The sequence below is a fragment of the Trichosurus vulpecula genome, chromosome 2, assembly GCF_011100635.1.
Source record: "Trichosurus vulpecula isolate mTriVul1 chromosome 2, mTriVul1.pri, whole genome shotgun sequence".
NCBI lineage: Eukaryota > Metazoa > Chordata > Mammalia > Diprotodontia > Phalangeridae > Trichosurus > Trichosurus vulpecula.
The window spans coordinates 127,344,988-127,361,912 of NC_050574.1; the positions used below are offsets into that span (position 1 = coordinate 127,344,988).

At 43.3% G+C, this 16,925-nt stretch overlaps 1 protein-coding gene across 2 annotated transcripts in view; it reads left to right on the forward strand.

Moving 5' to 3' along the window:
* SIK3 (SIK family kinase 3) overlaps positions 1–16,679 on the forward strand; it is a 279,460-nt gene extending 262,781 nt beyond the window's left edge. The window contains exons 21-24 of one of the 2 annotated variants that reach the window (XM_036744847.1): positions 10,487–10,650; positions 11,517–11,649; positions 15,478–15,648; positions 16,440–16,679. In XM_036744847.1, the coding sequence (XP_036600742.1) occupies positions 10,487–10,650; positions 11,517–11,649; positions 15,478–15,635 (455 nt within the window). In that variant the 3' untranslated portion in view covers positions 15,636–15,648; positions 16,440–16,679. The remainder of the gene's footprint in view (positions 1–10,486; positions 10,651–11,516; positions 11,650–15,477; positions 15,649–16,439) is intronic. The other variant, XM_036744846.1, reaches the window with a different exon arrangement.
* The last annotated feature ends 246 nt before the right edge of the window (positions 16,680–16,925 follow it).

Below are 16,925 nucleotides of genomic sequence, written 5' to 3' on the forward strand. Positions count from 1 at the left end.
GTTAGCAGGGTTAACTAGTAGATTTTGGTGTTGCTAATCCAAAGAAAGGTTTGGGGGGATACTTTAGTATTGAATGGGTGTAGTGATCAGGCTTAGAACTCCGTCTTTGGTGAGAGAAGACCATGGAAAATGCGTATCAGTAAAAGACTAGTTTGAAATAATTCAAGTTCCTTCCCTTGTATAGTTTTCATTTCAGTTCTCTTTTTTATACCTAAGTAAGCTGGGAGTAGAACTATAAAGATGAGCCTCTACATCTCAGTTGTTGCTGGAAAGAGCCCAGTTTGGATATGAGATAAAATAGCATTTCACTTTAAGCCCACCCAGATTCCACTGATTGCACTTTACTGGCTCTGTGGCCTTCTCCCCCTATAGGATATCCATTATACATACCTGGGAAGGATGTCATCATACACTTCTGTTCATCCCGGTTAACATTTATAATATACTTGCTATGTGCTAGACACTGTGCTAAGCTCTGGGTCTGATAAGACAAAAATAAAATAATCTTTGCCTTCAAGGAACTTAGATTATACTGGGGGAGGTGTAACCCCTACAAAAATAAGTAAATGCAAGGTTATTTAATATGAAAATGACAACAATAGGAGGGATCAGTACAGAGCAGACCTGAACTGGACCTGGAAGATAAGACAAGGCTTCTGAGAAGCTGAGATGAGAAGGGATGTGGAGGACATCTGTGTGAAAGCAAGAGGGAAGAACTGAGGTCGAGGGAAAGCTCGTAGGCAAAGTTGGTGGAACTGAAGAGTTTGTGAAGCAAGTGTAGTATGAGATAAGGCAGAACAGGTAAGTCAGAACCAGACTGTAGAGATCGTTAAATATAACACGGAGGAATTTATATGTTAGCCCTGTGTTCCTCAGTCCAGAAGGATGGCTTTTGCAAGGATAAAGGACACATTAGGGTCAGTAGTGGGGGGAAGAAAGTGAATGAATATTATGAAGGAGATCTAGGCAGTGTCATAGTGCACATGTGCTGGATTAAGTCAGTAGGCCTGTTTCAGGTATGATTCTGACTCAGTGACTTTTATGGGACCTTGTTGGTTTACTTAAATATGGCAGTCAGAGCAAGAGAGATTATAGATTTACTGGTTGTAAATTCACTATGCCCAGGTCAGACTACAGCCGAAATACGGTATTCCATTCTGGGTATTACAGTATAAACGAGACTTTGAGAAGGCAAATGTTATGACAGGAGAACTTGTTAGCCTGAAGAAGGAAAGACTTGGGGGAACCTTATCATTTTTTTCAGATATCTGAAGGATTGTCGCATAGAAAGAGGAATTATACTTGTTCTCCAAGTTCCCCAAGGACACAGATTGTGATCTAATACAAGGCAAAGCTTTCTAACAGCTAGAGCAATGAGAAAATAGATTGTACTTGGAGTTAGCTCCCCATGATTAGAGGTCTTTGACTACATGACAGGGATAGCTTAAGAGGAGATTGTATGCTTTTAGTAGAGTTTAGACTAGATGACCTCTGAAATCCCTTCTAATTCAGAGATTCTATGACTCCATAACTTTGCTAAGCCTTGGTTTTCCCAGCTATTTAAAAAAATGCACAAGTACCTATTAAGCAACTACTATGTGCCAGGCACTTTGTAAGGTGCTCAAGATACAAGTACAGAAAATGAAACAATCCATACTTTAAGGAATTTATCAGGGAGACAAATGTACATAGTTAAAAATAAGTATGGAAAGAATAAATATGAGATAATTTGGGAGGAAGGGCATTTGGAGTTGGGAAGAATCAGGAAAGGCATTATGTAGATGGTGGTGCTTAAGCTGCATCTCACTGGAAGGGAGGGTATGTTTGAGGCCGAGGTGAGAAATCTATTCCAGGCATTCCAATGTAGAGGCCCAGAGACAGGAGATAAAGTGTCATGGGTGAAGGCCATTTTGGCTGGAGCACAGACTGCAGGAAGGGAGATGATGTAAAAGAGGTTGGGAAGATAGGTTAGGGCCATGTTAAAAAGGATTTTAGAAATAAAATTACGAAGAGTTCAGTAAAAAGGATACAATATCTTTTACATCTACTTGACCAGGTTGTGAGGGTTAAATGGGATAATATCTGTTGAAAATAATGGGTAGGGGCAGCTAGGTGGCACAGTGAGTAGAGCACCGGCCCTGGAGTCAGCAGGACCTGAGTTCAAATGCAGCCTCAGACACTTGATACACTTACTAGCTGTGTGACCTTGGGCAAGTCACTTAACCCCAATTGCCCTGCCTTCCCCCCTCCAAAAAAATAAAAGAAAATGTTGGGTAAACTATAAAGTGCTATACAAATATAAGATGACATGACCCTGAGATTTGGAAGTTAGATCTGACAGGACTCACTGTCATTTTCTGGCACTTGCAGTAAATGTTCTTTCCTCTGACATTAAGAAGGACAGTTGCTTTGCCCTTTCGCCTTCTTCCCTAAAAAGAAAGAAAAAAAGAAACAAAGAATTTATTCTCATTGGCTGCTGCTGGAACATGATGTTCTGTCTTGATTATAGCCTTCATCCAGTAACAGAAGACTTATGGCCCTCTGTCTCGTGCTCATCAGTAACTTTTTGCTATCATCGGTCAAACGTAAAGATGGAGGAGATAGTACTATCAAAAATCATTCACCTTTTCCTGCTCTCTTTTCTTGGATAGCTTCCATTTTTCTCCTCCCCTGCAGACTCATATACCATTGGTTCAAATAAATGACTAAACTTGTGAGGGAATTGGGCTTAAAAAATCAAGTATAGCAGTGAGGCTGGTATAGCTGGATTGTAGAGCTCGTAGGGTATAATAGAATGTAAGGAAGAGTGAAAGGAAGTAAGGGGCAAGATTGTGAAGAGTTTTAAATGCCAAAGGACCTTACGTTTGATCCTAGGGTTAATTATCGAGTGGAGGACAGGAGGGAGACATGTCAGATGCACACTTTTAGGAAATTACTTTCACATTTGTGTGGAAAATGAATTGGAGTAGGAAGAGATTTAGAAAGCTATTGACCTAGTCCAGGGAAGAGGTGATGAGGGCTTGACTAATGGTGGTGGCTCTTTGAATGGAAAGGAGTCACACCGTAGAGAGATATTATAGAGAGAGAAATTGCAAAATTCCACAGCTGTATGATTTCGTTACTGGCAACTGTGGGGCGACAGAGTAGAGTACGATGTGCAGGTTATGAATCAGAATGACTAGAAGGATCATGGTGATCTGGACAATAATAGAGAAGTTCAGAAGGGAATTTATAGAGAGTGTCTAGGAGGTGGAGGTGCTTCAGGGTCAGACACTTTTGAGGGATCAAGAAGAAGCCATAAGATTAGCTCTCTGGGGACTTCGGATAGAGCAGTTCCGGTTGAATGAGGAGGTCAGAAACCAGATTGCAAAAGATTTAGACGAGAGTGTGAGAAGTGGAGGCACTGATTGTAGACAGCTTTTTCAAGTTTAGCTGTTAAGGGGAAGAGAAATATAGGACCTTAGCTGTTTTGAGGACTAGATATGAGAGACTATTTGTCCTAGAAAAATGGAGTAGACCTATTTCTCTGTGGCTCCGGAGGGCGGGCAGACCTAGGACCCAGGACCAGTGGATAGCAGACAGCAGACTTCAAGTCAGTACCGGGAAAAAACTTTGTAGCAACTAGAGCTGTGGCTGCCTTATGAAAGACGATTGTTGTTGGTATAAGTGTTCAATCAGCAGCTGATTAGGCACCTGCAATGATGTGAATGACGTCAGGTCCCAGCCAACCCTGAGGTTCTATGAATTTTAGAGAACACACCATATCTAGATGAGACATCTTGTATGCAGTTAATATTATGGGAATCTGTTGGCACAAGTTTAAAGCACCAACAGTCCTTTTCAAATCTTCCTTGCCAGTAGTTTTCTCTAAATTCACTGAACCTTCCTCTAATTCTAACCCACAGGGATGGAGTCCTTTTGACTAGCCCACCTTCCTCTTTCCCTTCTGATTCAAGTGAGCCTTTGTCTTTAGTTTCCTCTTTTGGTCTATGAAGGATTTAGATCCTTTCCCATTTTGGCCTCAGCTTCTACCCCCATTAGCTTCTAGACACAACTGGTGTCTTTGTGGCCACCTCCCTTAGTAACTTATCTCACTGGCACCAATTATGAACCCAAGTTCTTTCTTATTCTTCTGGCCATTGACACAAGCTGTCCTCCTAGCCCTCAGTTTCTAGATGTTCTCTCTACCTAGTCTATCGTTAAACACTCTTTTAGTTTTCTTCTTTTCCCTTCCCTTTCCACTTTACTCCTAGACAGTATTCTCCTACCTAGTTCACCTTATTCCTTTTACAACAGTGACGCTGGTTTGTGGATTAGAGTTAACCAAGATGACTATCATGTAAGTCTGGAGTCTAGTATAAGGCATTTGAGGCCTTGAAAAGCAGTAGCTGTCTTTACTTTTTAATAATCCCATTCTCAGATTCGTAGTGTATATGTGTAGTTTTAGGCTAACTCCTATTTTTATCCTGGAAAATCTTAGAGTGGTGATCCCTTACATATTTAAAATGCTTTTTAAAAAAAACCCCTCATTTACATTGTAACATTGAAACCTTGGGTTCCCCTGCCTGGCCAGTGGGATGACATGGATTCCTATCTCTATTTCTGAGTCATCACTTTGGAAGAGGAATTACTTTGGGCCAGGCACCTGCCACCTATGGGAAGGGGGTTTGAGGGGTGGAGGGAAATGATCCATCAAAACAGGTCTTACTTATTTCTTTGCTTAATCATTTCCCAATTATTTACATTCCCAGTTATAAAAATCCAGTAAGATAGATAGTATGGAATGCTGCCATATGCAAGAGGGTTTAATCTTGTTCTGGATGGCTTTAGTAGGTAGCACCAGAAGCCATAGGTAGAAGTTAGTAGAGACAATTTTTTTTTTCAGTGTAAGGAAAGCCTTTCTAATAGTGAGATCTATCCAAAAGTGGAATGAGGGGCTTTGGGAAGGGACAAGTCCCCCAGCTGGATGACTGCTTGTCAGGATGTTTTAGAAAAGACTCCTATACAGGTATGAATTGAACTAGAAGATTTCTGGGATGGCTTCCATCTCTGTGAGTCTGTGAGTTTCCTCAAAAGTACGAGAAGATCTTTAGACGATATCCTTTCTAAAAGGGTAGGCAAGCAGGGACTCTGGGTATAGGCCTACCTTTTCAATACACCTCTCTGGGGATGGCACAGCCAAGACACTAATACATATTTTCACCTACATTACATATTTCTTTATCTTGTTATTAAGTACTAGTCCACACAGTGATTTTGCCAGCTTGTCGTTTTCTAGAAGAAGCCACATTTTCTTTTTATCTAAACTATACTGAGTTGTCACTGGTCCCTCCAACTTGGACAGACCACTGGACTCGGTGCAAGAAAAAATAGTGACAGGTTAGACTTAACTTACAACCCCTAAAAGGGTTAAATATCCATGTCGTACTCTTGGCCAGAGCAGCTTTGAAGACTCTGCAAATGAATAAAGACAAGTCAACATTGACAGATGCAACAGGACATTGTGCAAGCTGCCCCAGTTAATACACTAGGTGGGTGGTATATATAGTGATTTCTCAGGTGAAATTAGGCCAGCCAGTCATTTTTTCCCCTCATGTGGTCACCTCTTGATCATCTCATCCTTTGCATGTTCTCATTTCTTCTCAGATAGTCACCTGCCATCAGACTCCATAAGCCACTTCTCTTCATTTAAAAAAATTTGCCTCAGTGATCTTTGAAGTCATGGAAGGATCAATAGAAAAAAGTTAACCCCAAACTGTCTTAAAACCAAGCCTTCTTACTGCCAATTTTATCCTCTCCCTATCATTTTCAGTCATCCCTTCCCTTTCTTTTTTTTTTCCCCTTAACAGTATTTTGTTTTTTCCAATTATGTGTAAAATAGTTTTCAACATTCATTTTTGCAGGATTTTGAGTTCCAATTTTTCTTCCTCCTTCCCTTCCCTCCCCCCTCCCCAAGATCTCAAGCATTCTGATACAGGTTATACATGTACCATCCCTTCTATTTCTAATCTTTATTTCCTAGCTATCTCCGGGTCCTTCTCTGCCACCTATTCCCCATCCTGAAGAAATCCTCAGTTGATCACAGCACTCTTACCTCAAGGCCCAAGTCTCTCTTCCCTTTCTCAACCAATTGCCTAGAAAAAGCTAGGGCTTCTGTTTCTGTCTTCTCAGCCCTTTGTAATCTGGCTACTGACCTCATCAGTAAACTAAAACTGCTCCCTTCAAACTTATCAGTGTCTTAATCACCAAATCTGTAGGCCTTTTGTAAATCCTCATTCTTCTTGACCTCTTGACAACATTTGTCATTGTCGCTCACCCTTTCCCAGATATTTTCTTGGTTCTGAGTTTTCATGATTTTGCCCTCTTTTACTTTTCTACCTGCCTGACCTCTCTTGTCAGTCTCCTTTGCTGAATTATTATCCACTTCCCACCCTCTAATGCTATGCCTTGTACCTTCTCACCAGAGGAAGGTCTTTAGAATGAGATCCTTCCTAAGAGGATGGTGGCTTCATCAACTCTTGCGGATTTATTTTATTGCATCTCTATGCAGGTAACTCCCAGTGCTCTGTATTCCAGCCTTCGTCTCTATCCGGAGATGGGCCCCAGTTCTGTGATATGGATGTTTCTAACTGCCTTTGTTGTATCTAAAAACTGAACTCATTTTCTTCCTCCCAGCCTCCACATGCACACCTTTCCTGAAGGTCCCTGTTTGTGTGGAGGGCACCACCATCCTTCTGGTCACCCAGGTTTGCTTCCTTGTTGAGGTTGTCTTCCCCTCCCCTTCACTCCCCCATATCTAGTCAGTAGTTGTTAATTCTCCCTCCATGAAGCGCTTTCTCTCTCCTCCCATGGTCCCCACCCTATTTCATGCCCTCGTCACCTTCAGCCTACACTGCTGCAGTGGCCTTCTACCACACAGCTGACAAATGACCATGTGGCATTCACCTACCCGACAAATTCTAGGAATTCTGTTACCTCGAGTTTCAAATATAAACTCCTTTGAAAAGCCCTTTGCAACCCGGCTGCAGCCTCCACAGTATTCCCCTTTATACACTTCACATTGTGGCCAAACTGGCCTCCTTGCTGATACTGAAACGCTCATTACTCATCTTACCTTTTCATGTCTAGAATGCACTCCTTCCTTAGCTCCCTCTTTGCAAATAACAATAACTAACATTCATATAGTGCTTTACTATGTTCCAGGCACTGTGCCAAGTGCCTTACAATTGTTATTTCATTTGATCCTCACAACAATATACAGATAAGGAAACTGAGGCAAACGGGTTAAGTGACTTGCTCAGAGTCCTGCTTGAAGTGGAACTTGAACTCAAGTCTTCCTCGCTCTAGGCCCAGGGCTCTGTCTACCGAGTAAATCCGTTCAGTGCTCAGCTCAAGCATTCCCTTCCACCTGTGGCTTTTCCTGGTCCTCCCAGCCACTGGTGTCCTCCTCCCCCAAAGAATTACCTCTCTCTCTATTTTGTGAATGCTTGTAGATGTACATGTTATCTCTCCTGATAGAACATAAATTCTGCTAGGGTAGAAACTGCTTCATAGTATGCTCATAATAAATGCTTATTGATTGGCTTGGGGTTCAAATTTCATTCCCTTTCATTAGTTAATATTTTTATCTGATGACCTCTCAGTAATTTTCCAGGAAGTCTTATCAGCTTTGGTCTCATGGGGACTGTTTTCCCAAGGTTTGATGTTCTTTCTCCCCACCAAAAAAAATAAAAATAAAAATAAAAAAAACAACCCAGCCAAACCTTATTTATACTCTTATCTGCCAAGCACAAAAACTACATGCCAGCCCTTCTGAATGTTCTGAGGAGAAAGCCATGATTATTGGTTTGCTTATGTAAACACTTTCTTAGGTCGTGTGTGTGTGCGTGTGTATGTCTGTGTGTGTGTGTGTGTGAGAGAGAGAGAGAGAGAGAGAGAGAGAGAGAGAGAGAGATATGAGAGAGACAGACAGAAAGACAAAGAGAATGTGTCTCCTAGGCTATTCTCCTGAAAACTAAAATATCAGAAATTCATTTTGCTCATTTGCAAATACGTCAGTGGTTTTTCTTTCACTGGATCAGACTCCTGTGATTCAGTTGGTTCTCTTGTATTTTTTTCATAAGCTGGCATTAGCACAATTATAGCCTTTTGGCATTAGAACATGTGATTGCGACAGATACAAGGCATCAGCATAGGGCAATGAGAGCTAATAAAAAACCCAAAACACCAACACTCGGGCCTAGGATCCGGGAGCCTGAGCTTTAGCCCCAGCTGTTCCACAAGCTAGCTTGTGGCTTTAGACACATTATTTAATCTCTTTGTCTCCTCACTTGTCAAATAGTGAACATCTCTATCTGTCTTTTCCTGGGGCTGAAAATAAGCAGAGCCTTTGGAGAACAAGAGCTACTCAAATATAGAGTATTATGGCACAGAGTTATTTGTTGGCAGAGCAAAATGGAGAGGGTTAGTTTCCAGCTTCACACTTCCAATGTTGGGCCATTTCTAGGGGCTCTTTGCTTTCTTTGGAAACTCTTGACCAGGGTAGAGAACCTGGGGACTCGAGGCCATGTGTGGTCCTCTAGGTCCTTAATTGTGGCCTTTGACTATGCCTACTGTGAGGGACTGGCCTTGGGGGGTAATAAATCAGTTCTACAGGACAATTCTTCATGCTCTAATTCTTTCCATCTACTTCTTTATCCTTTTCTATCCCTCCAAACTCATTTTTCTCCATCTCCCCACACACCCCCCCTCCATCTGACTCCCAGTACTTTTGTTTTCTTTACGGTGAGAACTAGCTGTAAATGACTCACTTACATAGATAAAGGTTTACAAATCCCTTACTAACACAAACTGAATTGCATAACCTGCCATATTTGTGTATGGTGACTTCACATAGTAGGCATTTGGTAAATATTTTTTTAATTGAATTTGAATAGAGATTAGCTGGGAGTTTCTCTCTTTCCGTTTTGCTCCAGTATATTCTTTTTCAAGATGATTTTTGTATCATTAACTGTATTAGTAGCTGGTGTTTTCCACTGCCACCTCTCTACTACCCTGCTATTAGAAGGACCCAGGCATTAGAATCATAGTTTTAAAACTAAAAGGACATTAGAAGCTGTTTAGCTCACCTCTTCATTTTTAAAATGAAAAAGCTCAGGCCCAGAGAGGGCAGTTGACTGGCCCAAAGTCTACATACAGGAAGTAAGTAGGTGGCAGATTCAGGACCTTAGTTTAACCCCTAACCTGATTCAGATGAATGGCTTCAATCAGTCAATTGACAGGTGTTTATTAAATGCTTCCTATGTGCCAGGCACTGTGTTAAGCACTGGGGATCCAAAAAAAGGCAAAAACTGTCCCTGCCTTCAAGACCTTTATGTTTTAATAGATCTTGACCTTTATCATTTGTGCAATAGCTGTTTGACACTGTTGGTCTGGAATTAAGGTTGATTTTCCCCCCTATTTTATTTGAAATAGAGAGTTAGGGTAGGGCAACTTGGGTTTAAATCCTACTAGTGATACTTCTCTGTGTGACTCTGAGCAAGTTCGGCAATGCACTGTCCCCTGAATCGTGGATGGATTACAGTCTGTATTGGTGGAGGGGGTTCGCACACTGGCGGTTCCCCACACTGATTTGTATCAGCCCAATCAAAGACCTGACAAGCGTCATAGGAATCTGACCTTTTAAAACCAATAAAATATTCAAGTCTTATGATGGTGAAAACTAAAGGTATGTCTGGGCATTCCTCCATCAATTAAGATTCTTCCTGATTGTCTCTGAGAGCAGAGAAACATATTTCTACCAACTATCCTTCTTCAGCTCTGGAGCCCAGATTAATAGGTAAGCATTAGCATGGTGTTATTGACATAGAACTAAACAGAAAATTGGAGACTTCAGTTGTCATTCTGTGACCTCAGGCTAGTCATTTAACCTCTTTTGTTCTTTAGTTTCCTTATCTGTAAAATGAGGGGGTTGGATTTTGTGGCCTTAGGAAGTCCTTTTCTGACATTCTGTGATTCCCTACTATAGACTCATTTCTAGGGAAAAGGTAACCAGTTCCTAGACTACTCTTTACTGAGCCCTCATGGACTGGGAGCAGAAGCTCAAATGCCAGGAAATTTAGGGCTGTTTAAAGCCTACTTTTGGGGAGCTAGGTGGCGCAGTGAGTACAGCACCCGCCCTGGAGTCAGGAGGACCTGAGTTCAAATCCAACCTCAGACACTTGACACACTTATTAGCTGTGTGACCTTGGGCAAGTCACTTAACCCCAATTGCCCTGCCTTTCCCCCTGAAAAAAAAAAATTTAAAGCCTGCTTTTCCTCCCAGCAATGCTGTGGGTCAGTTGGGAGTCATCAATTAATATTTTATTCAGATGTTTATATTGTTTGCTACTACATTGTCCTATGTTAGGTTCTTGTGATATTGAGACTTGTCTTACTGGGAGAAACTGTAGTTCTGCTGACCTCCTCTTTTGCTCTGTCTCCCCAGAATCTGTCATAGGGAACTGTATGGACAGAAGTTCTCCTGGACAAGCTATGGAGCTACCTGATCATAATGGGTTGGGTTATTCAACACGCTCCCCTGTCAGTGAGCATCACAGGCCGAGGACCCTACAGAGACATCACACTATCCAGAACAGCGATGATGCCTATGTATGTTGGTGCCCTTCCTGCTTGGGGTGGGGGGAGGAGGGCGTCCTTAAAATCACACAGAAACTTGGAAGACTCTGAAAAGAGGGCACTTTTAGCATCAATACTAGGCAGCATCTTTCCCTTAGCTACCGTCCAACCTCACCTGGCACCCATAGGAAGTTAACATATTAGACATCCTAACAAATTAACTCATGGAGCTCCGGATTCCAAATTCTAAGCTAAGGACATGGGTGTTATATGTTTCACCCTTTTTAACATGACATCTTGACCATACCAAGTTCCATGGAGCACTTGGGTCCATTGACTAGGGAACCTTCTGATAGCCACCTTGAGTTTATCCATTTAGCTCGATCTGAACTCACAGCTCTAGACGAAGCAGTCATAACCATCAAGTTCCCTTCACAGGAGTAAACTCTGAGCATGATCTTGGTTGGGGAGGTCTGGTTTTAGAGAGATCAGCGGGCTTTTCCCAATCTCATCCTGTGACCGACCCCTTCAGTGACCCTCAGGCAGCATGGAAAGACCACTCCACTTGGAGTTAGGAAACTTGGATGGCAGTTCCGCCATTGTGACCGTGGGTACTGAGCCTCATCTTCCTCATCTATAAAATGGGACTGATAATTCTTGCACCACAAGCCCTTTGAGACCCCTACGTGCAACATCAATGTGAATTGTTATTGCCAACAGAGCTTTGATGGTCACTCTGTAAGAATAAGACACCTGCCCTGCTTGCTGGATTTGCGTCAAGGTCTAAGAGGGTGGGCAGTGTTGCTTAGGATTAGGGCCCCAGACATTTTTAATACCCACAAGCCTGGAGTTATTCTTTTCCAGCAGTTCTCACATACCTGGATCATTGCCTTCTGCAGGTACAGCTGGATAACCTGCCTGGAATGAGTCTCATGGCTGGAAAAGCACTAAGCTCTGCTCGGATGTCTGATGCCGTCCTCAGTCAGTCTTCACTCATGGGAAGTCAGCAGCTTCAGGACAGGGAAAGTGAAGGTAAGGGCCTTCTGGGGGTCCTGGGAGAGAGTGGTAATCTTGTAGTCCACACGTTTGCTTTGATTCTGGAGAGTGAGGGAGGAGGAGTAAGGTCAAGGGCACAGCTCCCTTTCTTCTGGGGCTATAGTATGTCCAGGTGCCAAAACTGTAGTGCCAAGCATCAGGTCAGAAATTCTCCTGCCAGTACAGAGAGAGACTGCTAGGAGATAGTGGGGAAAGTGCTGATCTTGGAGACAGTCAGGGACCTGGATCGGTGTCCCCACTCTGACACTCACCAGCTCTCTAAATTAGACAAACCACTTGACCTCTTCAAGCTTCAGTTTCCTCTGCTGTAAAGTGGGGGTGATTGTGCTTGCATTATCTTCTTCAGAGGCTTATTGTGAGGAAAATCCTTTGTAGGGGAATGTATAAATATGAGTGTTTGTAGTTGTTATCGATGATGGTAATCCAACACTTCTTAAACTGTGGGTCTCGACCCCAGAATTGGTAACAGTAAAAGGTTTCTGAATGCACAGACCAAAAATTAATTCAAAACCAAACGTGTAATGAATCTGAGGTATTTCTGGCAGTGCTGCTTGCCCGTGTTGCATCTCACTACTTCACTGCAGCCTTGGTTCTGAGCACAAAGCATGCACACTTTGCATGGCACGTGCCCTCAGGCCACACGGCACCAATGAACCAATGCTACTGAAACCAAAAGGGGTCATGCAAGGGGTCTCGCTAGGGGAAAATGTTTAAGAAGCCCTGATCTAGACCTAGATAAGTACCTCGGTCCATGTTCAACAAGGGCCACTCTCTTAGAATTCAGAGAGCTGAGCCTAAGAGGACACTTAGGCCAGTGGATAGGAAAGGCTGAGGGATGCGTCAGTTCGGAGTCCATATTGCTGCCAACCCTCAGGTTTCTAGCACATGGAGCCCCAGCCTTTTTGCCTTTCTCATGATTCTCCACAAGATTTTCCAGCCCTGGAGAATATTTGTGCCTGAAATTTGAGTCTAGGGACATGCTTTCTGTGCATGGCAACTTCTCCTGTTTTTCATGCTCTGGACTTTTTCATGGGAAAAGGAATTTGATTCAATTCAATTCAAATGATCAAACACTGCTTTCGTGCCCATAGGCAGGTGAGTAGTATAACGGATTAAACAATAAACTGAGAGTCATGAAGACCAATTCCTGCCTGAGACAATTACTTTCTGTGTGACCCTGGGCAGGTCACTTGTGTTCTGTTTACTTCAGTTTCCACATCTGTAATTTGGGGATGAGGAGGAGGAGGATGATGATGGTGGTGGTAATGATGATGGTGATGGTGGTGGTGGTGATGGTGGTGATGGTGGTGGTGGTGATGGTGGTGATGGTGATGGTGATGGTGATGATGGTAGTGGTGGTGATGGTGATGATGATGGTGATGGTGATGATGGTGATGATGGTGGTGGTGGTGATGATGGTGATGGTGGTGGTGGTGATGATGATGGTGATGATGGTGATGATGGTGGTGGTGGTGGTGGTGGTGGTGGTGGTGGTGGTGGTGGTGGTGATGGTGATGATAATGGTGATGGTGGTGGTGGTGATGGTGATGATGATGGTGATGGTGATGATGGTGATGGTGGTGGTGGTGATGATGATGATGATGATGATAGTACCTACGTAACAGGGTCATTGTGAAGACAAAGTGGGATCTTTGCAAAACACTTCTGTGAACTTTATTTACAGCGTTATTTAAATGTTGGCTATTTGTAAAACTTTATTCAAAGCATTGTACTAAATGCTAGGATATAGGGAAAGGCAAAAACATAGCCCTGCCCTCTGGAAGGCCCCATTTAGAGGAAGACAACACGCCAACAACTGTGCACCTGTAAGCACATGTAGCGTCATTGGGAAGTAACATCAGAGGGAAGGCACTAGTGGTGGGAGGAGGTCAGGGATTGGGAAGGACCTCTTCCAGAAGGTGGGATTTGGACTCAGTTGTGAAGGAAGCCAGGGAAACAAGGAGATGGAGGTGAGAATGGAGAATATTCCAGGAATGGAGAACAGCCAGTGAAAAGAAAAGGCATGGATTCAAGAGTGGTATGTCAAGTTTAAGGCTGCTATGGGATATCCATTTTGAGATGTCTAGTAGGCAGTTGGTGATGTGAGAGAGTAGAGAGGTTAAGGAAGGAAGCAAGCATTTGTTAAGCACCTACTATGTGCCAGGCACTGTTTTAGCATTTTACAAATATTATCTTACCTGATCATCACAATTCTAAGAGGTAGTAGATAGTATAATCCCCATTTTACATTTGAGAAAACTAAGGCAGACAGAGATTAAGTGACTTGCTCAGGAACACACAGCTAGTAAGTGTCTAAGGTTAAATTTGAACTCATTTCTTCCTGACTCCAGGCCCAGTGCATCACCTAGCTTCTTCTAGAGGCTGAATAAATAGATTTGAGAATCATTCACATAGAAATGATGATTGGCTCCATGGGAGCTTATGATATCCCCGAGCAAGAATATAGAACAAGAAGAAAAGAGAGCCCAGAACAGTGCCTTAGAGGACACCTCTGGTTAGTGAGCATGATCTGGATGTAGTTCCAGCACAGATGTATAGGGAGCAGTCAAGTGTGAGGAGAACCTGGAGAGAGCCTTATCTGACAGCTGAGAAACAAGTCCAAAGGGTCTGTGGCCACAGAGAGGCCAGGAAGGATCGAGATTGAGGAAAGACTGCTGATGTGGCGATTCAGAGGATCACTGGTGACTTTGGAGGGAGAAGCTTTAGTTCAGTGATGAAGTCAGAAGCCATTCTGTACAGGGTTTAGATTCCAGGGAGAGGCAAGAACATGGAGGCCCCTCCTATGGACAGCTTTCTCTGAGAGTTTGGCCATAAAAGGAATGTGAGGCATACAGTAATCACCAGCAAGGGTGGATGGATCAAATAAGGGGGTTTTTTGTTTGTTTTTCAAGAATGCGTATATTTGTAGGCAGCAGGGAAACAGTCAGTAGGTAGGGAGAAGTTGAAGGTCAGGGAGAGAACGGATCTGATAGAGAGGCAGCCTAGAGGGGAATGAGATCAAGGGAACAGGCTGAGGAAATTTGCCTTGCCTAGGAGAATGGCCATCTCTTCATGTGAGACAGGTGAAGATAATGACATCTGAGGGATGTGAGATGAGGAGGAGGAGGGGAGAAGTGGGGGATGTCAGCAAGTGGCATCAATTTTTTTTTGAGATGAGGTTCTCAGTTTAGAGGGCACAGGGAGAGAAAATACCATGGGAAGCTTGAGAAGGTTTGGAAAGGTTTAAAAGAGTTCATGTGGTTAGTGGGAGGGTGGATCAATTAGAGAAGTGTGAAAAGATGACCTTGCTACTAAAAGCGCCCATTTGAGATTATCTGGGTAACTTCGTAGTGGACAGTTTCAAACTGTTGGAAATAACCATAGTTCTTCCCTTCAAAGAGTTTATAGTCTAGTAGGGAGATAAGATGTACAAAAACAAACATAACAAGAAGGTATTAAAAGCTGTAAGAAATGTGACCACTGTGGCCCTAGATGGACCTTTTTCTATATTGAAGGTAGGACTATGTTTTTTCTAAAATGACAGTTCTTTGCCAACTTAGCTAGACATGTAGACACCAGTGATCAGGCTTTGTGATGTAGAGAGGTCTTTTTAATATCCAAAGGAGTAGGAAAAATGCTCATAATTGTGCGACCCAGGCTTAAATTTTCAGGTCTGGCTCCCTCTTTAGAGGTCCTTAGAACTCCCAGTTCTGGGAGGTAAGCTCCTGGGTCCCAAATAAAGATTCCTTCTTCCTTGTCCTCCTTTCACCTTGCCAATCTCAAATGTTCCTTTTGGTTTTTCAGGCTGCAGGGAGAGTTTGGAAGGTCAAGAGCCCTCAGACCTGACCGACGGCAGCCAGCACTTACACAACTCTTGTTATCCATCTACATGTATTACAGACATTCTACTGAGCTACAAGCATCCAGAGGTCTCCTTCAGCATGGAGCAGGCTGGGGTGTAACAAGAAGCTAGGTGTGAGTATCATCCTGACTAGGCTAGGCTCGGCATTGGGCAGCTTAAAGTATGTGTTCAGTGTAGCCTTGCTGGAATCACTTAAAATGAAATAACTCCTCTTCCCACATGGCTGACCTGCCCTGACTTTCTTCATGGCTCTCAACCTCCTGGCATTTTCAGAATCAATCAACAAACATCTACTGAGCACCTAACTAGGCACTCAACACAGCATTAAGTGCTGTGGAGGATGCGGAAGAGATCAAGGCACAGTCCCTATCCTCTCATTGCTAGTTAGGGAGAGACAAAATACAGGCACTTGCCTATAACCACCTAAAATTGTAATCCGTGTATGCTAAGTGCTAAATGAGTAGTAAGTGAATGCTATGCACATTCGCAGGAGGCCACCATTTTACCTGGAGGTGGTTGGTCAGGGAGGAGGTAGATTTGGTCTCTGCCTTGAAAGAAAGGCAGCAAGACAGTGGGGAGGGATTCTATTTCATGCCAGGGAAATAGCATTGTGTAGAGGTACAGAAGTAAAAAAGAATAATCTGTGTTGGATGGAACAGTCTGCCTTGAACAGGGGCAGATAATGTCTCAAAAGTAGGTTAGTTTACTAGTCTGAGCTTACGGATGGAGAAAGCCGGAGCAGGCTTAGGATCCCAGCTCGAACACGGGCATGCACACCTTGGGGTGCTGTGGGCATGCACAGCAGGCCTCTCAAATGGCTGAGGGAAACATGGTCAAAATGCGCCCACTAATGTCAGGTTCTTACCGCAAACTCTGACTCTTCTTTGTTTCTTCTCTGTTGCAGGTTTTGTGTACAGCTTGGGAATAAAAAAAGTTCATTTTAAACCCACAGTATCTAGCAGCATCGCGCCAAATTGCCATTGTATTTTTCCCCAGCTGGAATATCACAGCTCCTTTCCTCCTATCCAGTCCATCAGTGTGCCGTTCCTTGGGGTTCAGAAGGTGTCTACCATGTTTGCCTGTATGACCAAGCCACCGAGGAAATAAATGGGAAATGAGAGCTCTCCGCTTTTGGCAAAAGCGTATTTGAGTTTTGTGTTTTCTTTTGGAGGCTGTTCTTCTTTTCTGCCTTTTCAGAGACAGGAGGGATGACTTGGGGTGTGGATGGATGCCTAGGGTCTCTGAGCCACCACCCAAAGCGGTCCTCTAAGAAGCCCCCTCATCCTCTCCAGCATCGTCAGATGCCAGGAATAAATACAGAGGACAACCTCTCTGTAATCTACATGTCAGGGCACGGATGGGAACAGGGAATAGGGCAGGATCTAGCCTC